Here is a 25,012-nt window from a genome sequence, read left to right as displayed (position 1 = left end):
TCAAATCTGTTGGTATCCAATAGCAACGAAGACGGCGAAGATACCACAGTCCCAATCCCAGAAGATGGTATTGAATGTATCCCGCCCAGCCAAGATGAGGTAAAGACAGCAATAAATCGGCTGAAGAATAATAAGGCAGCAGGGGCCGATGGCTAACCAGCCGAGCTGTTCAAAACCGGAGGCGACACGCTGATAAGGTGTATTCGTATACTCTAACTATAGGGGCATAAATCTACTCCCTATTGCCTACAAGATCGTGTCAGGGATATTGTGCGAACGCTTAAAGCCTATGGTCAACGAGATAATTGGACCATACCAATGCGGCTTTAGACCTGGCAAGTCCACCATTGACCAGATATTTACCCTGCGGCAAATCCTGGAGAAGACCCAAGAGATGCAGATCGACACCTACCACCTTTTTGTCGATTATAAAGCAGCCTTCGACAGCCCGCTGCGTTCAAAGGTATTCCAAGCCATGTCTGAATTTGGTATTCCCGCAAAGCTCATCCGGCTTTGCAAAATGACTTTAACTGACACGAGGTCCTCAGTTAAAATAGGAAAGAACCTCTCCGAAGAGTTTGGTACCAAAAGAGGTTTCAGACAAGGCGACAGCCTTTCGTGTGACCTCTTCAACATCCTGCTAGAAAAGGTTATACGAGAGGCAAACGTCAAAAGAAGTGACACAATCTACACCAATAGTCACATGTTACTTGCTTATGCTGATGATATAGACATCATGGGCCGATCAGTAAAAGAAGTAACTGATACCTTTATAAAGGTCGAAGGAGAATCTGCTAAAGTGGGTCTGGCGGTGAACGGTGAGAAGACCAAGTTGATGGTGTCGACGCGCAATGCATCCATTGGGCTCGGACCGACTGTGGATGTTGGTTACTATAATATTGAGGTAGTAAAAGACTTCGTCTACCACGGCACCTCCGTAAACACAACAAACGACATCAGTTGTGAAATAAAAAGAAGAATTGTATTGGCCAACATATGCTACTTTGGTTTAAGTAAGCAGTTTAAAAACAAAGCCACATCTCGTCAAACAAAAATAACGCTCTACAAAACACTGATACTACCCGTGCTGATGTATGGCTCCGAAGCCTGGGTACTTGCGCAAGCAGACATGGCAGTGCTTGGTGTGTTTGAGAGAAAACTTCTTCGAAAGATCTACGGACCAATCTGCGTTGACGGTGAATATCGACGTCGCATGAACCATGAACTGTATCTGCTATACAACGACATCAATATAGTTAAACGGATCGAGATGCAGCGATTGCGTTGGCTAGGCCATATCATAAGAATGCGCGATGATGAAAAAGGCGTATGAATACATGCCACATGGCGGTGCACGCAGAATTGGCAGGCCAAGGAATAGATGGCGCAAACAAGTGGATGATGAGATGAAAAGGCGCGTTATTCCAGAGTGCAAAGCAACAAATAGAGAGGAATGGAGATCTCTTCTTAGTTCGGCCTATAGAACAAATGTTCTGTAATGGGCCAGCTAAGTAAGTAAGTAAGTGTGAGGCAGCTTATGTACCCAGGCCTTTATTTTGGCCAGACCCAAAGACTTTAGTTTTCATCATCTTTTTTAGTATGTATAAAGTGAAATATTAACTTGAATACCTACTTTAAAATGACCTGAATCAACAACAAAATTGTATTGGATTTTCTGCTAAAAATTGAAGGAGACAATTTGCCCCTTTCTAAGTTTCAAGTGAACACCATTCGAAAGGTATTAGAAAGTTGTAAAGAAACATTTCTTTTTTTATTCTTTCGTTTACAATTCGATTTTCATTTTCAAAGCAGACATTTGAAATGAAAATCGTGTTAAACAACAACATCCCTTAGACAACCCACCCAACGCATATACTCCCCCATTCTAAGATTAGCGACCCCAAAAGAGAAGCCAACAAATACAAAATAAAGTTATTTCTCATTTTATATGCACAGCATCAACACAAAACATAAAATCAACATTTAGATGTATTTGCCACGTTGCTTTTATTTCGTTTCTGTCGTTCGTTGTATTAAAATAGGATTAACAAGGATATAATGTGTACACGTATCCTTAATACCCGTAAAACACCAGTACAACATTACAAACACAACACAGTTACATGTCGCGCCAAACATGAATGAACCCTCCAAACATTTTCTATCGCCTGCTTGACGCAAAAGTCACTGAAAGGCGATAGTTGTGTCTACTGCGACAGTCGCATTTGTATCCGAAAAGACAAAAATGACTGAAGAAACTGTTCCACTTATGCGGCCCAAACTCTATTATCGCTTCCGTCACTGCTGTATGTTTCTTATGCGATTCAGTTGGAGTGTCGGAACCGGGGCACTTTGAGTGTGCATTAGGTACTCATGCAGGTACCGCTTACGAAACTTTAAGTAGTGACGGAAGCGACAGTATCTGTAAAAGGCTATTTAGTTTTTTATTGTTTATTCAAACGTATTATTATTCATTTGAATTTAATGTTACTGCGGCTATAAAAGGTGCATTTTATTTCAAAATTGATCAAAAAGAAACAATTTTTATAATACAATACACCTTTTATAACCGCATTTACATTGAGTTTAAATGAACAATAACACGTTTGATTTACTTTTTTATAAAAGTTGTAAATAAACAATAAATAAACTAAACAGCTCTATTTTCATTTAAATTTTTGTATAAAGTTTGTACCGATAGCTAACAGAACTTTACAAGGAATGAAGAAATCACGTCAATCAAATTGTTTTTGTAATGCTGCCACTATTGTTTTGAAAACAATACTCTCTATAACAGATAGTAGTATCAATGCTCCAGACTTGAAGCATTTGTTTTTGTACAACATAAAGTGTCGCTTTTTATAATCCTGTAAGTCACGCAGTTGTGACCACATACGGATAAAAAAGCGATAACAACATATTTGTTCTTGTAAAAAGACAACCGTCGCATTTTTAACTGAATGCAGGCACTTTACGGAGACGCATTTACTGAGAGAAGATATATTTAACTTCCAAATGTTTGGAGGGAAAACGAATAAGTGTCTCTGTTATTGGGGTTCGGACAAAACACCACTACCATTTATGGTATCAATCATCAGAACACAAACTCACACACACACACATAGATAAAAATCTTCTGGCTGTAGACAACCTAATAAAACTCATTTCATCACAAACGACGACGTAAACTAACTTCGTCGTCTTTATCCTCTGGGGACTTACCAGTAAAATGGGAAACAGTTCCCAAATTTTTTGGGGGAGCTTCAAACAAATGGAGAGAGTGAGACCTACAAATGCTAACAGAGTTGCGTTGTTACCTTAAAGGTAGTTTTGGTCCTTTTAAAGGGGAGGTTTCTTTGTAATTTCTATGGCAACATGAAACAAATTTTTTGATAATATTAGATATAAATCGAATTCACAATCTTTTATGTGTTGGGAAAGCCAAAGACTCATATTTTTGAGCAAAAACTGTGAATGCGAAATTTGGCCCAAGGAGCAGGATATGATACTCCAGTAACTGTTACATGTCGATAATTCGTAAATCAAAGAACCAGTAGAGGGACTAAATAAAATATTATCGCCCAGACGAAACCGGTGAAGCTGAAAAGCTGAAATTTTGACTGTGTGTTGCTGTTCTTGTGTAGGGGCGAAATAAGGGTGGGTTTTTGGAAATTCGTCCTAGAAGGATACGAAAAGTACTAAAAGGTAATATTGTGGTCGGCAAACAGGAAGAGCTAGAATTTTGGAATGAGGGTCACTGATGGAGAGTTAGAAAGATGTACCAAAGGGTTTTTGGGAATTCCACCTATAAGTGTATGAAAAGTACTAAATGATACTAAGTTTAGTACAACTTGGATTTGGGAGAACGGATAAAGCTAGAATCCTGAAATGCGGAACTAGGTAGTTTTGGAAATTTGGAAAATACTAAATTTGGTACAAATCAGATTTGAGTGAACTGATAGAGATGGAATCCTTACAATTGGAGTTAAGATTGCTGTCGGACTGTAGGATTCTGCAAGTTTTTAAAATTCGTTCATAAGGGTACGAAAATTACTAAATCCTGAAATTTGGAATTAAGATTACCATTGAAGTGTAGGATTGAGGAAGTTTTGGAAATTCGTACTTATGGGTATGGAAAGTACTATTTGGTAGCATTTTGATTTGAGCGAACGGATAGAGCTGTAAGCCTAAAATTTGGAATTAAGATTACCTACTTCAGTTTTAGAAAATGGTACTTATGGCTACGAAGAATGCTAAGTTTTGTACAGTTGTGTATTGAACGAACGGATAGAGTTGGAATCCTGAGATTTGGAATTAAGATTACATACTGTTAATATTTGATGTTATTGTCGGTGTAGAAATTTTGATATATTGGGAGGAGGAAATTCGTACTTATGTATTTATATGTAAAGTACTATAATTGGTTTTGGAGGAACTGATATAGTTGTAAATGAGAATCGCGATTGATATATTGGGTTGACATTAGAAGATAATTATACCCTCAGCCTTTAGGCTAAAGAGGGTATTTACACTATGATACGACCAAAAATGTGCCTCATCGAAATAATGGTTTTAGACCCCAAGTATGTTTGTACGATATCCGTTTCAGACAATTTTGAGTAGATCTAGCAATGTCCGTCCGTCTGTCTGTCTGGCTGGCTGGTGCGCACGATAACTCTCGAACGGATCAATCGATTCGGTTCAAATTTTGGGTATCGAAATATTTTGTCCAGATTCGATTTAAGTTCGAAAATGGGCCATATGGGTCTACTCCTTCAGGTACCTCCCCCACAAATGTTCAAAAATTGTCGCAAAACTTGTGCGCACGATAACTCTTGCAGGGAATAACCGATTTGGTCCATACTTTGCACATCGTGTAATTTCTACAAAACTTAGATGAGGTTCCAATATGGACTCAATCGGTAAACTCCTTCGAGTACATCCCACACAAAATTTCGGAAAAGTTCAGTTTAGGACCTGCTCTCGAATCGCATTGGTTTTTGTTGTAACATTTTGTATTCACTGTCCCCTATACGAAGGTACAAGTTTCCTCAGGGGCAAGTCCATACTTCCTGAAAAAATAGCCTGAAAGTTGAAAAACAAACCCTATGACACCATGTTTATGGGTGGAAGCGCAAGATAATTCTCGAACGGAAATGCCGATTCCGGCCAAAATTTGGCCTTCGTAATATTGTTTCCAAACTTAGTTTAAGTTCGTAGATAAGCCATATTGGTCCACTCCTTCAGGTACCTACCCCACAAAAGTTCAAAAATATTCGGAAAAATTGTGCGCACGATAACTATTGATGGGAGTGACCGATTTGGTCCATACTTTACACATTCTCATAATATCTACCAGATATAGATCAGGTTCGAATATGGAATATGGAGTGGACAAATATCCACTCCATCCCGTACCTCCCACACAAAATGTTGGATAAGTTCACTTTAAGACCTGCTATTAAATCATTTTGATTTTTGTTGAAGCAACTTACATTCGCTGCCTCAATTACGATGGTAAAAGTTGTTCCAGGGCAAGTCCATACTTCTTGAGAAAACAGTCCGAAGGGTGTAAAAACCCCCTATGGCACCCCATGGTCTATGTCGGTCCATTCCTTTAAGTACCTTTTCCGCAAAATTTTTGAACTTTAATCCTAATCAAAATTTTTGTCGGTTCATACGACCAAAATTTTGAAACCCCCTAAATACATAAGTTTTTTTGTGAAAAAAGTGTTTCAATTTGCACAGGCTGAGGGTATATCTCTGTCGGCAAAGCCGACTGATACTTTTTAACTTGTTTTTTGAAAGTTATATCTAGATGTACGAAAAGGTACAAATTTGGTACCATTTTGGTTTGCATGAACAATAATATAAGATTTTTTTCTAAATGCTTACAAATTCTGATATATGGTATGAGGGTCGCTGAGGGCTGAAATCGTATTGGAAATAAAACTAAGAAAAGATACTAAAATTGGTCTTGGGTGTTTTTATTTTCAGAAGAATGTTTTACCTTCTGAGGACAGATATCTCTTCGCATAAATACCTCAGAATATGTGGCTCGCTGTTAATGTGTAGCGGTGAAATGATTTTTTGTGAACATCGAACTAAAGTGGTACGAACAGAACTGAAATAAAAAAAAAATATTAATTAAAATTGGTATAAGTACAACGAAATTTTCAGTGTTCAACATTTCTACATTAAATATTGTTTATTTGTCTTTTATATCCTTTCTGCATACGAATTAGCGGGCACTTTGCTAGTTAAATAAAAACTATAATCTACAAAATGCTAAATATAATATATAAAATATAAAATGTAAAATATAAAATATCTATATATAAAATAGAAAAATGTTTGCACGTTTGTTTGTTATTTATGTACTCGAAAATGGCTAAACAGATCTTCCTGAAAATTTGAGGGTAAAATAGGCTATATTGATTTTCGAAATTCCGCCTTGATCCAGAGATATAGTCCCAGGATCGGAGGTACCTCCAAAAATGTAGATTTTGTATGCTGATATAGTATGAACGGTTGAAGAAACAGTCTCCAAATTTGGAATGTGTAACGGGATTTGGCCTAGAAATAAATATGCCAAACTATATTTAAATCGGTTCTGATTTGTATATAGCTACCACATATAGTTTTGGCCGATTTCATGGATTTTATGCACCAAACACGCTATGTATGTCCAATGTCAATGAAATTTGGAATGTGTGACGGAATTGGAACTAGAAATAAATTTGCCAAATTATGTTGAAAACGGTTCAGATTTGGATATAGCTCCTATATACATCTTCGTCCGATTTCTTGTATTTTATGCGCCAAACATAATATGTATGTCTAATTTCAATGAAATTTGGAATGTGTTACGGAATTGGGGGTCTAGAAATACATTTGCCAAATTATATTGAAATCGGTTCAGATTTGGATATAGCTCCCTTTTATATTTTCGGCCGATTTCAAGGATCTTATGCACCAAACACGATACGTGTGCCCAATTTCAATGAAAATTGGAATGTGTGACGCAATTGGGTCAAGAAATAAATTTGCCAAATTATACAGTGCAAAACATTTGTAAACAGCGGAATTTTATGCAACCCATATTTTTGGTCCGATTCATGCAAAATTTTGAGACTGGGCATATTTTTTGCTTTTGATTAAATTGCAATCGAAACATATGACATATGCAAAATGCATAAATTTTTGCACATGCAAAATTTATGACCTGGGCCCTATTCCACGAAACAACTTATCAACTTTTCATTTTGCACTTATCAATATTTTTGACAATGCTCAAAGTTAAGTGTTCCACAGAACCATTATTTTTTGATAAGTGATAAGTTGTTAATTATAAAGTGAGTTTGCTTACTTTTCAAAATAATGTAGCTCTTTTTTTTATTTCTGTTCCACAAACGTTATTTCTGCTAAGTGAAAAGTTGTAACGGCAAAGCGTATTTTGCTAAGATTTTGCAAAAAATTTGCTCTTTCGTTCCACAGAAAACTCTGCATTTTGATTTTGCAGATCAAATTTTGATAAGTTTGCCTTAAATTTGCGAGGTAAACGTTCTCTTTGCCAATGTACATTGTTAAAGCGAGATTTTGTTCGGAAATACTGAAAACACGGTTATGACAAGAAATTGTAACTTCTACCCTCTGAATCAACCATCCTACTTCGAACTCTCACTATCCGAAATTCCACCCTACGAACAACCCCATTCCGAACTTCCACCCTGCGAACAACCTCACAAATCGATGTTTCCCGATTTTACATTTAGACTAAACTCTATTTGAGAGACTATTTTTATTTATTACTATACCCTCCATCATAATATTTCATTTGTAACTCATCGTATATAAGGTATATACATATATACATATATTTTTGATCAGCGTAAAATTCTAAGTTGATTTAACCACATCCGTCCGTCTGTTGTAATCACGCTATCTTCCGAACGAGTTGAGATAGGGGGATGTAATGCTGTTCACACGTGTCTTAAATCAAGTTGGAAGTTGATCTTTGTTATAGCCCCCATATAGCAGTGCCGTCGATTTCAGTTATTTTAAGGCTTTTAGCTACATTTTCAGAACGAATTAGTTTTAATATGCTTCCAAAACTTACCGACATAGGCCCATCTTTTATTATAGCCCCCATATACCGCCCTATTTCAGCTAATTTGTGGTTATTAGCTACATTTCCAGGCCCAATTCGGTATAATTCAGTCAATCACCAAGAAACTTTTCCACAAAAAATTATGGAAATAGGTCTACTTTTTTTATAGCCTCCATGTAGCAGTACCGTCCGATTTCAGCTATTTTAAGGTTTTTAGATACATTTCTAGAACGAATTAGTTATAATTTGACAAGTAACTTCTCTACTTTGTGGAGAAAGAAAACTAATTACTCTATGCCGAACATAACGCTTTTTACTTGTTTGATTTCGCTTAATTTTATTGTATTTCCCTTCATTTTATTTTAGATTATTTTATTTCACTTAATTTTATTTTACTTTATTTTATTTATTTTTTAACTTTAATTTTATTTAATTTTATTTCACTTTATTTTATATTGGTTTATTTTTTTATTTTATTTCATTTTATTTTTTATTTTATTTTACTTCATTTGATTTATTTTGATCTTATTTTAATTTATTTCGTTTAATTATTATTTAATCTTTATTAAAATTATTTTATTTTATTTTTATTTCATATTAATTTATTTTATTTTGTTTTATTTTATTATTTTTTTTTTTAATTTAATTTAATTTTATTTTATTTCATTTTATTTTATTTCACTTAATTTTATTTTATTTCACTTTATTTTATTTTGTTTTGTTTTAATTTATTTTATTCTATTTTATTTTTTATTTTACTTCATTTTATTTTATTTGATCTTATTTTACTTTATTTTAATTTAATTTCATTTATTTCGTTTAATTTTATTTTATATTATTTTATTTTATTTTATTTTATTTTATTTTATATTATTTTATTTTAGTTTGTTTCGTTTTATTTCAGTTTAATTTAATTTATTTAATTTTATTTTATTTTATTTTATTTTATTTTATTTTATTTTATTTTATTTTATTTTATTTTATTTTATTTTATTTTATTTTATTTTATTTTATTTTATTTTATTTTATTTTATTTTATTTTATTTTATTTTATTTTATTTTATTTTATTTTATTTTATTTTATTTTATTTTATTTTATTTTATTTTATTTTATTTTATTTTATTTTATTTTATTTTATTTTATTTTATTTTATTTTATTTTATTTTATTTTATTTTATTTTATTTTATTTTATTTTATTTTATTTTATTTTATTTTATTTTATTTTATTTTATTTTATTTTATTTTATTTTATTTTATTTTATTTTATTTTATTTTATTTTATTTTATTTTATTTTATTTTATTTTATTTTATTTTATTTTATTTTATTTTATTTTATTTTATTTTATTTTATTTTATTTTATTTTATTTTATTTTATTTTATTTTATTTTATTTTATTTTATTTTATTTTATTTTATTTTATTTTATTTTATTTTATTTTATTTTATTTTATTTTATTTTATTTTATTTTATTTTATTTTATTTTATTTTATTTTATTTTATTTTATTTTATTTTATTTTATTTTATTTTATTTTATTTTATTTTATTTTATTTACTTTTAATAATATCAGTTTCATTTCATTTTTTCGCTCGTCTCAATTTTACATGTCTTATTTATTATTGCCAAGTAAAAAATAATGCAAAGATGATAAAACGTTCTGTGGAACAAATATCATTCACACTTTGCAAGAGAACTGAGAGACTTACCAACATGGCGGAAAAATTGAGCAAGAGAGCACAACAACTGTGCTAAAAGAACAGTGATAGACAAATTTGCTAAGTGCAAGGGAAATTGAAAAGTAATTTTGTGGAACAAAAAAAGGTTATCACTTTTCAAAATAACTACTTTTTGATAAATGCAAAACGAAAAGCGATAAGTTGTTTCGAGGAATAGGGCCCTGGTTTCTCTGTTAGTTGAGCAGCTCTTCAGACGTATCGACTGTGGGATGGCTTCTCTGTTCTAGAACTTTTGGTTTTTCTACAACCACGGATATTTGGCAGTTGAATTGTATTTCTTCATGACGAACGTTTTTTTTTTTGCGCTGCCTTTGAAAGCGTTTGTCATGAAAATGTTTGTTTGTACAATTTTTCTGTTTAAAATTCTTTTCAGACAAGTCAATAAAATAGAGAAATGTATAACCACATCCTCAACGTTCAAAATACCGAAAATCGGGAAGTATCATTCTATGGGAGCTATATGAAAGCCTGAAATTAAACCGAAAAATTTTAGGTGGAAAGTTTATTACCCCCAAGGATGTCTTAATACCAAATTTCACCCATTTCGGAGGGTTATTGAGGCCACAACCTTCAAAATACCAGAAATCCGGAGGTACCGTTCTATGGGGGCTATATGAAGACGTGGACCTATACCGACCCAACGAAGACTAAATACCAAATTCCAGTCATTTCGGTGGGATATTGAGGCTACAACTTTCAAAGTACCGAAAATCGGGAAGTACCGTTCTATGGGGGCTATATGAAGACGTGGGCCCATGCGGACAAATTTCAGGTGTAAAGTTTCATACCCCTAACAAAGACTTAATACCACATTTCAGCCATTTCGGTGGGATTTTTAGACCACAAATCCTTGTATATATTTTTGCATATGCTCATTTTATGCAAATATGTCAAAATATGCACTAAATGTAAAATATGCAAAATATGCAAACATTTCTGGGCCTAATTCGTTTTATTTTGTGTTAAAACGAGTTTCTGTCTAATCAGATTTTCTCTACGACCATCCTAACCATATATGCATTTGCATAGGATACCGCTGTCTAATAATTTGGCACTTGGAAAGGATAACTCCCATAAATTACAACTATCCTCAAACTTAAGTTACTCAAACTTATTGATATTCCTATATTAATTCTCTTCTTTAATAGGGAAAGTCGGACCACCCCCCTCCGAACTTTCGAACAAATTGCCCTTTCTACCTTCAGTCCACAGCAACAACAAAAACTGTTCGCTATCACACACACACGAACACACAAACGGTCAAATAATAAATACATGCTTCCTACTCGCTTTTAATCTTCGAGTAAACTCGTACTCTATTTCGAGCATTTTCACTCCCACTCTTACTCTTCAAGTACTCGTACTCGCAAACACTTTTCACTCGCAAGTAAAAACTAGCAAGTCTGAAATATGCTTCGCGAGTGACAAGTAAAAATAGAATATACTCGATTGATTTTTTCTACTCGCGGGAGTACTCCAGCTCGAACTCGCTCGAATTTCACTCGCGAGTAGAATTCGAGCGAGTATTTTGGAGCTGTGATTAAGAGTGTAAGAGTATATGAAATGTGTAAATGCTACCTACGTAGGTGTACATATAGTTGGAAAAGATATGTTTCCTGACACATACAAAAATACCATAATCTTCATACAAAGCCCAGAATGGATATAGAACGCATTCATATCTCCTAAATTTATGCATTAAAATACTAAAGGAATAATGTTAATATAATTATTCATTCATTTATATTCTATATTAGTCGGGGTAGCCAAGCGCACCGGGTTCAGCTAGTAAAATAAAAACTATAAATTATAACATTTAAAATACAAAATATTAAAACAAAAAATATAAAATAGAAAATATTGTACAAAATATTCGTTTTCTTTACAGACACTCCCTAAAGTACCTGTACCACCGTTGGAACAAACAATGACCGAATATATAAGGGCATTGGAACCAATAACTACACCTGCCCAGCTAGAACGTACAAAGGCGATTGTTAAACAATTTACGGCACCAAATGGTCTGGGACCAAAGTTACATCAATATTTGCTGGACAAGAGAGAAGCTGAAGATAATTGGGTAAGTAGAAAGTCATAGCTTATACCACAATGTGATTGTGGATGTTAGCTATTTTGAAAAATGATAGTGGGATGTGTATTATGCAATAGACATTCCAAAGAAATAATTTTGATGCACTTCGATAAAGGAGTCATTACTTAAAGGAGCCATTAGCCCTACTTGTCACTTTCGAAAAATCGAAACTGTTTATTAACTTTGTCGATCGGAACAAAATTCTATGTTACTTTACAATACTTCCTCAGGTAGTATATCAAAAGCTCCAAAAACAAGTTAGAAAGAATCAATCAGCTGTGCCGACAGAGATATACCCTCAGCCCCGGAGTTTTGGGTCAATTTCTCAGGAAGTATGGATTTGCCCCCGAAAACATTGTACCGTCTTAACTAGGGTTGTATGCTGCCTTTGTTGCCAAACATTTAAAAACAATCCCAGACGAGTCCTTGAAATGCAAACTTTCAAAACTTTGTGTGGGAGGTAACCGAAAGAGTGGTCCGATGTAGTCGATATTCTGACATAATACGATGCACCAAATCGGTTTCTCCCTTCGAGGGTTATCTTACGTACTACCCAGTTTAGTCGGTACCAGCAGGCTTTTTTGGAGATTTTGGGTCATTATCTCAGGTAGTAAAGACCGAAAAATATACGCAGTTGTAACAGGGCCCACAAGAAGAACATTCCTAAAAATATTTCAAAATGATCCGATATGAGCTGTTAAACTGCACTTTTCCCAATTTTTGTGTGGGGTGTATACGACCGACGGGACGGATATAGTCCATATTCCAACCTTATACATGACTAGGTGAAATAATACGATGTGCAAAGTTAGGACCAATCAGAAACTCCCTGCGAGAGTTATTTTGGGAATTTGCCATTTTAGTTGGTATCTCAGGAAGTATAAATTTGCCCCAGAAAAAAATTGTGCCGTCTTAAAAGGGGCCGCAAGGACAACCTGCTGAAAAAATTTCAAAAGATCCGAGAAGAACTCTTAAACTTCAATTTTTTCGAATTTTGTGTGGAAGGTAAGTAGGAGCGGACCGATATAATTCATATTCCAAGCCGATCTTTGCCTGCAATTAATGTTACTAACTCCCTTCGAGAGTTATAGTGCGCAACATTTTAGCGAACATTTTTGAACTTTTGTGGGGGACGTACCGGAAGGAGTGAACCGATATGGTCCGTCTTAGAACTTAAACTAAATTTGGATAAAATATTACTAATGCCAAACCCGATCGGCTACTTCGTTCGAGAGTTATCGTGTGCACCAGCCAGCCAGACAGACGGGCATTGCTCAACCTACTCCAAATTGCATGAAACAGATTTCGTCCAATCATTCTTGAGGTCTAAACCCATCATTTTTTGTTGTATCAAATTGTATAGAGGGTATATAAATGCTGAGGGTATAAAACAAGCCGGCAACAACTAAATCATCAGAAAACTTACGAATTTAGTATACTGTTTGGCCGAAGTTGTGCAGTAATATTTCTCTAAAACTTAGATTAAGTTCGAAGATTTTCCATACCGGACAACCTCTCTCAAAACCAGGGTTTCGGAGTCGGAGTCTACGAGTCGGAGTCGAGCAATTTTGCTGGAGTCCGAGTCTGAGTCGAAAAAAATAACTCGACTCCGACTCCGGGCAGAATTACGTTATAGAAATATAACATTAAATTCGGCACACCAACAAGTTTTCCAAAATCATTATTTATTTTAAAAGAAAGCTATAAGACAAGATATATACAAACTATGTTAGAGGACAATTCACAGGATATATAATATCCTCTAACGTCTAGTCAATTTATCCGTATTTTGTTGGTCCAATCGATCCTTTAAATGTTTGCAAACAAAAGTAAAGTTCTGTGACAATCGAATTAAGATTAGACCTTTCACCTCTTTTGCCAGAAGAATTACAGGTCTTCTTACAAAGGTCTACTGGTCTTCTCAACTTCTTTTTTATGAGAAGTCATACTTGTCTTCTATTAAAGACATTGTGGTCTCTATGGGAAATCCTACTGAATACCCTGTGACACAAAATGGAAATCAAGGAAGGTCTGGGGGTGGAAAATTCCCTTTCGGCATGAAAGCCCCTATTGGGTATGTTAAGAACCCCAAAGTATCACATAGCAGAAACTTCTGAGTTATATCGCAATGAGTTTTTTTGATTGACCCCCAAGAATGATTGAGAAAATAGCTTTATATCATTGTTTGTTCTTTTAGCTCAGTTCCTTCCATTTCCTTTTTGTTCTTGAACTGAAAAAGTAACACAAGATGGAATTTTGTACAAAAATGTTCACCCGAACATTTATGTAGCATTTTTAGTTTAAGGGGTGATCCCCACTTGTAAATTTCAGAAAAAATAAAAAGTATAAATAGCATTGAATATAGGGTCAAAGTCGATCGGAACAATATTTCCTTAGATATGAGCGTCGGAAGGGAACATTTATTGTATTTTGTATGCAGCATATAAAATACAAACGTGTTTTTCTCGAAATGACATTTAGAAATCGACCACAAAAATATATGACAATCGGTTTATTAGTTTTCGAGCTAGAGTTGGCACCGCAAAATGCTTTATTAAAAACAGGGATTCGTTCAGATGAAGAAAAAAATCTATCAAAAAATGTTCGTAGTTTTCTCGGAAAAAATCATGAAAACTGGCTTTTATAGGGATTTACAACTGGGGATCTCTTTTTAAGGCTAAGGACATTGACTTACATTCAGTTTAAAACTTGGTCATGAATTGCTTATAATTTTTATCGCATGTAGTCCTTATAGTTTGTATTGGCCCTTCATTTTCACAAATTTTGAAAGAAGAATATGCTCGTGCAAAATATCCGTAAAACGGGCAAAAACTTTCCACGTTGTATTTTGTTGCTATTTCAATGTAAGATTCAGCAGAAACAAACATGCATATAGCTATGAATTTTACTTCATATTTACATACATATGTTCTGTAGATGAGTATTATATTCGAACGAATGCACTTTCTAAAGAAGATGTAACGAAAAACTAACATATTAGCCTATATAGACCGAAATATAGGAAACAGTTAAAAAATTTTGCACATTTTTTTTAATTTTAGTGGTATAGGAATTCACTCTCGGAGTCGACGCGGAGTCGGAGTCGTGAAAAAAACTGGTCTGGAGTCGGAGTCGTGTCAAAAATACTTCGACTCCGAAACCCTGCTCAAAACAAATAAAAAGTTTGCTTAAGTGCAGTTTAAAATTCTTCGAGGATTAATTTGAAATGTTCTTCCTGACATGATGTTTGGACAATGGAAATTCTACAATCACCATCTAAAATAGCTAGAGCACACGATAACTATCGAAAAGGGTGACTTATAGTGGTCCAACCTTTGCATATCATAATATTTCTCTCAAATTTTGGCAACAACAACAACTCCGGGTATATCCTACACAAACGTTTTAAACTTTCGGTCATTGTGTTGTTCGCTGTTTTCACACCCGTTGCTTTTTCATGTTGCTCTTTTTTGCGGAAAAAACCTTTCTCCTCTATCCTTTTCTCCCAATACCTGTTCCATGCGCTACGCATTGTAGTTCAGCCCTATTTTTCTCTTCGGTAGCAGCACTACACTCCTGGTCATAACATGGTTTCTTGTTGGAGGTCTTTAGTATTACTTACTTACTTAGCCTGTCCATTACAGAACATTTGTTCTATAAGCCGAACTAAGACAATTCCAATTCTCTCTGCTTACTGCTTCACTTTCGGAATACCGCGCATTTGCATCTCTTCATCCACTTGTTTGCTCCATCTAAGCTTAGGCCTGCCAATTCTGCGTGCACCGCCATGTGGCACGTATTTATACGCCTTTCTAGCGGGTTCATCATTGCTCATTCTTATGATATGGCCTAGCCAACGCAATCGTTGCATCTCGATACGTTTATCTATACAGATGTCCTTGTATAGCAGATACAGCTCGTGGTTCATACGACGTCGATATTCACCGTCAACGCAGATTTGTCCATAGATCTTTCGAAGAATTTTTCTCTTAAAGTAAGTACCCTTCCGAAAGTACCCAGGCTTCGGAACCATACATCAGCACGGGTAGTATCAGTGTTTTGTAAAGCGTTGTTTTTGTTTGACGAGTTGTGGTTTTATTCCTAAACTGCTTACTCAGACCGAAGTAGCATCTGTTGGCCAAGACTATTTTTCTTTGTATTTCACAACTGATGTGTGTTGGTTGTGTTTACGGCGGTGGCGAGGTAGACGAAGTCCTTAACTACCTCAAAATTTTAGGAACCAACGTCAACAGTTGGCCCGATCTCTATGGACGCATTGCGCGTCAACACCATCAACTTGGTCTTCTCGCCGTTTACAGCCAGGCCCACTTTAGCAGATTCCATTTCGACTTTTGCAAAGGTGTCAGTTATTTCCTCGATTGGTAAGACCAATGATGTCAATGTCGTCGGCATATGGCTGTTCGTGTATATTGTTTCACTTCTTTTGAACTTCGCGTCTCGTATCACCTTCTCCAGCAGGATGTTGAAAAGATCACACGACAGGCCGTCTCCTTGTCTGAAACCTCTTGGTAATAAACTCTTCGGAGAGGTTCTTTCCTATTTTAACCGAGTATCAGTTAATGTCATTCTACAAAGCCGAATGAGCTTTGCATGAATACCAAAATCAGACATGGCTTGGAACACCTTTGAACGTATAGGGCTGTCGAAGGCTGCTTTATAATCGACGAAAAGATGGAAGGTGTCGATATGAATTTCTTGGGTCTTTACAAGAATTTGTCTCAAGGTAAATATTTGGTCAATTGTAGATTTGCCCGGTCTAAAGCCGCACTGATAAGGTCCAATAATTTAATTGACCATAGGCTTTAGTCTCTCACACAATATGACAGATACTATCTTATATGCAATAGGGAGCAGACGTATGCCCCTGTAATTGATGCGCACAGTCTTATCTCCCTTGTGGACTGGACATAGGATGCTCACGTTCCAATCGTAGGGTACGCGTTCATCCGGTTTTGAACAGCTCGGATGGCAAGCCATCGGCTTCTGCTGCCTTATTATTCTTCAGACGGTTTATTGCTGTCTTTACCTCATCCTGGCTGGGCGGTATACATTCAATACCATCTTCTGGGATTGGATCTGTGGTATCTTCGCCGTCATCGCTACTATCGGATACCAACAGTTTGGAAAAATATTCTTTCCATAACCTGAGCACACTATCTGTACCAGTTACTAAATTACCTTGCTGGTCTCTACAGGAGGGTGCGCCTGTACCAAAGCCATCAGTTTGATGTTTTACTCTTTGGTAGAACTTTCGGACTTCATTCTGGTTCCTGTACATCTCGATTTTTTCACACTCCCACCTTTCCATTTCCCTTTTTCCTGCGGAAAAGACGTTTCTCCTCTCTCCTCGTGGGCAATATTTTGCCATTGTGATGATATGTTATCGGGACGAGGAGTGCGAGACTGAATTTCCCGACTGTTGCGCCAAAGATATTCTCCTTTCCAATTTTGGCATTAAACTCGCCTAGAATAATTTTAATGTCATAGGCAGAGAAACGGTCATAAGATTCTTCTAAGCGCTCGTAAAATATAACTTTGGTCTGTTCGTCCTTTTCTTCAGTGGGAGCATGAGCGCAAATAAAGCTGATGTTGAAGAATTTTGCTTTTAATCGAATTGCAGCGAGTCTTTCATTCACTGGGGTGAAGCTGGAGATCAGATGTTTTAATCACCGACCAACAACAAATCCGCAACCAAACTTATGCTTTGTGTCATTGTAGCTATAACACAGTGCGTCACCTTTAGGTGTTCTTGTGACGCCTTTCCCAATCCATCGTATTTCCTGGATGTACTGTACTTTTCAAGTACATCTGCCAATGCCTAAACTGCACCTTCTCTATAAAGAGTGCGAACATTCCAGGTGCAGATTCGCAAGATCATGGTCCTTAAAACATTTGCGGGGTTCGTCAAATTTAGAGGGGTTTGTTTTTCTTTTCTTTCGTTTTTCATAGCAGGCCGCTTTTCTAGGGGAGAGTTACTAACCCGACGCCCAAACCCAAGTTTTTTACGTTCTTATGGGTGAACGCGCGGCACATGTTAGCTCACTACCTTTAACGGGTGTTAAAGGCAGTTCCCCAGGTGACACCACGGGGAGGTCAGTGTCCACTTGAGATGAAAGAGGGACCAAGATAAATCCTGGGCTTTGCCATGTTAAAGCCGATCAGGACCGTTCCTTGGTATCTTCCATCCTCTACGTCACCGTCAATATCTCAATAATGGTAAAACCTACAAAATTATCATCGGGGTCAATCATGTAGAGTATTTTTTAATAGTTACAACATTTTCTTTAGTCCCATTTCGATAGGACTTGCGGTTTCCACGCAAAATCGTGAAAACCTATAAAAACCCCTAAAAATGTCAACTTGAATTGCGATTTATTTAAAAAGCGCTCCGGCGATTTTTTTGTTTTTGTTTTTCTCGTCTATGAACATTGTAGTTTCAGAATCCGCAAAAACTTCCCAGGTGTAAGCACCTCCCATTTAAAGTTGCTTCAAGAGTACCGTGGAAATTTCAGTCTTTCGGTGGGATATTGAAGTCACAACCTTCAGAACTACGAAAATCGGGAAGTACCGTTCTTTGGGGGCTATTTGAAGGTATGGACCTATACCGAATTTCATTCAGAAAGGCTTTTACCTCCAACAAAGACTAAATAGAACAAATTTCTAGCATTTCGGTGGGCTGCTGAAGGCTTGGACCTATACCGAATTTCATTCAGAAAGGCTTTTACCTCCAACAAAGACTAAATAGAACAAATTTCAGGCATTTCGGATAATGAGGCTAAAACCTTCAAAATACCGAAAATGGGGTGGTACCGGTCTATGGGGGCTATATTAAGGCGTGTACCTGTACCAACAAGATTCTGGGTGAATGTTTTATAACCCTAAAGAAGACTAAATACCAAATTTCAGCCATTTCTGAGGAATATTGTGGCCACAACCTACAAAATACCGAAAATGGGGTGGTATCATTCTATGGGGGCTATACTAAGGCGTGGAGCTATACCAACAAGATTCTGGGTGAATGTTTTATAACCCTAACGAAGACTAAATACCAAATTTCAGCCATTTCTGAGAAATATTGTGGCCACAACCTTCAAAATACCGAAAATGGGGTGGTACCGTTCTATAGGAGGCTATATCAAAAGGTGGACCGATATAGCCTATTTGCAATAACAAACATCCTAGGAGTAATAGAAACTTCTTTACCAAATTACAAAGCTCTTTCTTAAATATTGTGAGCTGTATCTTGATTTCAGCAGACGGCCAGACAGACGGACATGGTTATATCGACTTAGAATTTTACCCTGATCAATAATATATATACTTTATAGGGTCTCCGAGGAATATTTCAATGTGTTACAAACGGAATGACAAATTTAATTATATATAATTGTTCCACAAACATCCCAGACGGACAAGGGAGACTTCTCTCATATCAAAGAGTGCACCCCGATTCATATAAGCTCAATGATACAGTGATCCGGATCGTTCAATTGAACGAGATTGCCCAACTCTAATTATTATACACATAAAAAGCTTGTACTTAAGCGAGAGACTTTTTAAAAAAATTTTGACGAATTTATGGCGAAAAAACTATAATTTTTATACCCTACACCACTATGTGGGAAGGGTATTATAAGTTTGTTTTGGTAAAAATTCATGTAACACCGCGAAATACTCGTCGAAGACCCCTAATGTGGTATACCAATCTTCATATCTCGGCGAGATCGTGAAATATTTAGCGGGTGAAATGGACCAAAAACACAATTTTTATCCGATTTTGTAGCTGCTCTGTAGGTCGCAATAATAGTCCGATCGCCTCGAAATTTTAAATAAGGTAAGAGAATATGACAAAGAAGAAGCTTGCAATTTGAGATGGCGATCAGATAATATTAAGATGGTTAAATGGACCACAACTTTTGTGTGAAAATTGTGAAAAATTTTAATATACAGCTTTTATATTTATTCCTGGAAGAGACATTCCGGGCAAGTTAGCTATACTTGGAAGAGGAACGCTTGACCTTTCTATTGACGTCAATTGTGTTGGTGTACATGATAAGATAACAGGGTTACAGCCTAATATACCCTGTTATTTCTTTGTAGTTGGAACCTGAGTATCCTGTGCCCAGTCCACAAGAAGGGAGATAAGACTGTATGCTCTAACTATAGGGGCATAAGTCTACTCCCTATTGCCTACAAGATCGTGTCAGGGATATTGTGCGAACGACTAAAGCCTATGGTCAACGAGATAATTGGACCATACCAATGCGGCTTTAGACCTGGCAAGTCCACCATTGACCAGATATTTACCATGCGGCAAATCCTGGAGAAGACCCAAGAGATGCAGATCAACCCCTACCACCTTTTTTTCGATTATAAAGCAGCCTTCGACAGCCCGCTGCGTTCAAAGGTATTCCAAGACATGTCTGAATTTGGTATCCCCGCAAAGCTCATCCGGCTTTGTAAAATGACTTTAACTGACACGAGGTCCTCAGTTAAAATAGGAAAGAACCTCTCCGAAGAGTTTGGTACCAAAAGAGGTTTCAGATCGTGTGATCTCTTCAACATCCTGCTGGAAAAGGTTATACGAGAGGCAAACGTCAAAAGAAGTGGCACAATCTACACCAATAGTCACATGTTACTTGCTTATGCTGATGATATAGACATCATGGGTCGATCAGTAAAAGAAGTAACTGATACCTTTATGAAGGTCGAAGGAGAATCTGCTAAAGTGGGTCTGACGGTAAACGGTGAGAAGACCAAGTTGATGGTGTCGACGTGCAATGCGCCCATTGAGCTCGGACCGACTGTGGAAGTTGGTTCCTATAATATTGAGGTAGTAAAAGACTTCGTCTACCTCGGCACCTCCGTAAACACAACAAACGACATCAGTTGTGAAATAAAAAGAAGAATTGCATTGGCCAACAGATGCTACTTTGGTTTAAGTAAGCAGTTTAAAAACAAAGCCACATCTCGTCAAACAAAAATAACGCTCTACAAAACACTGATACTACCCGTGCTGATGTATGGCTCCGAAGCCTGGGTACTTGCGCAAGCAGACATGGCAGTGCTTTGTGTGTTTGAGAGAAAAATTCTTCGAAAAATCTACTGACCAATCTGCGTTGACGGTGAATATCGTATGAAAAGTAAAAAAAAAATATGTTGGTCTATATTTTATTTCCTGGAGGACATATACCGACAAAGTAAACTACATATGGAAATAGATCTACTGATCTTCCCCCTGATGCAAATTGCAATAACGTGTCTGCTAGATAACGGGCCTACTGCTTAATATATAATGGGTTTTGTGTAGAGAACCACATTTGCCCATTCCCAGTTTTTGCATTACTGCAAATTGCATGGTGCCCTAACGTTTTAATCGTCCAATTGGATTTTTATACATACATTGCAGCATGGGCCGCTTTGCCACCTCTTTTCAAAACGATTCCTCATCCAGGCAAAATCAAATGTTCAACGGTGGCAAATTATCCTTCAGTAAGGTTTGCGACATTTTCTGAGTATTTCAGGCATGTAAAACTTCTCTAGTGGTGTCTTAGGACACGCCGTTCGGACTCGGAGATAAGCTGTGGGTCAGTGAGCGAATATGAATCGGTGTACACTCACTCATTAATATGAAAGAAGTCTCCCTTGTCCCTTCTAGGATGTTTGTGAAATAATTATTATATTAACATTTAAGCTCGGTGTGATACGGTACCAGGATCCACAAAGTTACTTCTTACAATAAATTTATTTGTTCCATAAAGAAAGTTTGATATGTGGAAAGCTAATTCCCAGGAGTAAAGGTGTATGGTATTACATGGTCGGCCCCGTCCGAATATATCCTTTTATTACTTGTTTTTAGTTAAAATCGAAATTTTAACAGTTCACAATTTGTTTAAAATGTATATTTTTAATTCCCCTTCGCTTAAGTTCAAGATTGTTAGGTTATTAATGGTCCCATAAAAAACATAAACTGATCGGTTTTTTTCGTTTTCGAGCTACAGTGGGCACCGCAAACTGCTTTAGTAATAACAGCATTTCGTAGACGACCATTTGTTAGAACACTGTGCAATATTTTTCAGCAAAAAAAAAAATTCCAAAAGTACCTCAATGTGTGGTCTATCAGATGAAAACAAAATCTTCTGAAAAAAATTTGGTAGATTTCTTGTAAACAATTCATGACAATTTTCATTTTTCGTGCTCAATAAGTGGTCATAACCCCTTAAATTGCAAATATTTATTTGTTTGTATTCAACTCAATGTATGCCAGAAAATTAGTTTAGGCTAGGATTGGTTTCAATTGGTGGAATATTTTCAATTGTTGGTGGGGTGGGAGGAGCAACAGGTGGTGTTGGAATATCGGGATTTACGGTAGATGGATATGGTGGTGGGGGAACCAAGGTAGTAGGAGCTGGAGTAGTAGTTGTTGTTGTGGTAGTAGTAGTTGTTGTTGTTGAAGTAGTAGGAGTAGTTTCAGGAGCTTTGGTAGTAGTAATGGTGGTGGTGGTTGGGGTAGTAGTTGGGGTGGTGGTTGGGGTAGTAGTTGGGGTGGTGGTTGGGGTGGTTGTTGGAGTGGTAGTACCCTCTTCGGCAATAGGTACACAAACTGGAGCCTTTTCCGTTTTCAAAGTTTCACAATATGGAGATGGTATGTAATTTATGCAAGTGGCACATTCTTGTAATACGAAACTGAAGTAGGTACCAGATGGGCAATTAACCAAAATTGGATTTCCAGCACCTTGACAACGATAGTACTGCTGCACATTTCCATAACATGGCCAAAGATATTCAAGTTCATAACCTTCACAAGCCAATTGTAGTTCGGTTGTATAATCAGGTACTTGGTCGCACTCATATGTTGCCGAGTTTGCACTGAGGCTCATGGCCAATAACCCAAATAATAAAAATACTAGAAAAATAAGAATACAATTGAAATAGAATCCATTGAATCGGGAAAGGGAGGAAACCAAAACAAAATTAAAATAAAATAATTACCCGCTTTCATTTTTTTTTTTTTTTTGAATATTATTTATTCCGTTGATCTTGACTCGAACAAATATTTCTTTCAAATTGTTGTTAACCGAAGACGATGTTGGAAAACACTGATTAACTCATCAACCACTTGAGGTTTTTATATGAAATAAAATTGGTCTAGAATTCCTATTGAAAACTGTCAATCAAGCAAAACCAACAAAAACAATATCATCACACGTTAATGTCACTGATTTCTTGTATCAATAGTTTTCAGTATGTTCCTTTTTTAATTTCTTTTTTTTTTTGATATTTCTATGTAATTTCTAATCAGACCCACAAAAAGATTAGCTAGCGCAATCAGCTTGCAGAACATATTTGGAAAAGAGATAATAAACCTACCATAATTAAACTGGTATTTCTCTGTGTTAAGCGTGTTCCCCCATCCCCAAAACAAAGACTTATTCGTAGTACAATCTAATTGAATAGATACGAAGACAAACCACAAATATCACAAAATATGAAAATCTGTTCATAGAATTGATATTTTCATTCATTCATTAATTCATTTTTTTATTTGGCCAAAAATTACAATTTGTGCGAGAGAAGAAGATTAGAAGCGAAAAAGTTAAAAATATTTCTAGCAAAAAATATGGACAAAGCCTGAATATCTACAACATTGAACAATAGTTGAAAAGAACATTAATAAATTTTAATAAGGCGTAAAATAAAATATCAATAAAATAAATTTCATGGAAAAAATGCAAATCATTGGAAATGTTTATTAACGCCGAGAAGCTATTGGGGTTCGTATTACCTACAACATATGCATATATTCCTATATGTATATAAAAGACAATGTGTGTATGTGCTGAACAGATTTTCTTGAAAATTTCAGAGAATGTACAGGGATGACCCCTGGTGAAAATAGGCAATATATTTTGTTGAATTTCGGAGGGCGATATTTTTGTAAATCTTGCAAAGGCATCGGTTTGAAAATTAATTTTCAATGGTACTTATTTGGGACCTAATGGCCCGACCATGCCTTTTTATACCCCCCACCATAGTATGGAGGGTATATTAAGTTTGTCATTCCGTTTGTAACACATCGAACTAATCATTTGCGACCCTATAAAGTATATATATTCTTGATCAGGATAAAATTCTAAGACGATCTAGCCATGTCCGTCTGTCCGTCCGTCTGTCCGTCTGTTGTAATCACTCTAGCGTCCGCAATAATTGAGATAGAGTGCTAAAATTTTGCACCCGAGGGTCTTTTTACCATAGGCAGGTCAAGTTCGAAGATGGGCTATATCGGTCCACTCTTTGGTATAGCCCCCATATAACGGTACCTCCGGATTTGAGGTATTTTGACGTTCTTCGCCACATTTGCAGACCGAATTAGCTATAATTTGGCACTTAGGGTTCCTAGTGATCAACAAACTTATATCCCAAAGGATATGCGCATAGGTTCATGTTTTGGTATAGTCCCCATATAACGGTACCTCCCAATTTTCGGTATTTTGAGAATTTTAGCCACAATTTGTAACCGAACAATCTGCAATTTGACATTCGAGGATCTCAGTGGTCATGAAAAATCTCCACGAAACATCGTAAACATAGGTCTATGTTTTGGTATAGCCCCCATATATCGGTACCTCCCGATTTTCGGTATTTTGAGAATTTTAGCTACAATTTTTAACTGAACTAGCTGTAATTTGACATTTGAGGTTCTCAGTGGTCATGAAATATCTCCACCAAACATCGTCAACATAGGTCCATGTTTTGGAATAGCCCCCATATAACGGTACCTCCCGATTTTCGGTATTTTGAGAATTTTAGCCACAATTTGTAACCGAACTATCTGCAATTTGACATTCGAGGTTCTCAGTGGTCATGAAACATCTCCACGAAATATCGTCAACATAGGTCCATGTTTTGGTATGGCCCCCTTATAACCGTACCTCCCGATTTTGGGTATTTTGAGCATTTTAGTTAAAATTTTTAACCGAACTAGCTGCAATTTGACATTTGAGGTTCTCAGTGGTCATAAAACATCTCCACGAAACATCGTCAACATAG

The 25,012-nt window shown here is 36.0% G+C and overlaps 1 protein-coding gene across 2 annotated transcripts in view; it reads left to right on the top strand.

Moving 5' to 3' along the window:
* The window catches only part of ChAT (Choline acetyltransferase), a 308,371-nt gene that overhangs the window by 229,219 nt on the left and 54,140 nt on the right, over positions 1-25,012 (top strand). For both annotated transcript variants that reach the window (XM_073961171.1, XM_073961170.1), the window contains exon 3: positions 11,738-11,929. In XM_073961171.1, the coding sequence (XP_073817272.1) occupies positions 11,777-11,929 (153 nt within the window). In that variant the 5' untranslated portion in view covers positions 11,738-11,776. The remainder of the gene's footprint in view (positions 1-11,737; positions 11,930-25,012) is intronic.

This window comes from Musca autumnalis, unplaced genomic scaffold, assembly GCF_047663935.1.
Source record: "Musca autumnalis isolate F117 unplaced genomic scaffold, ASM4766393v1 scaffold_1, whole genome shotgun sequence".
Taxonomy (NCBI): Eukaryota; Metazoa; Arthropoda; class Insecta; order Diptera; family Muscidae; genus Musca; species Musca autumnalis.
The sequence above is the reverse complement of the archived record's forward strand: the minus strand, read 5'-3'. Positions and strand labels throughout refer to the sequence as shown.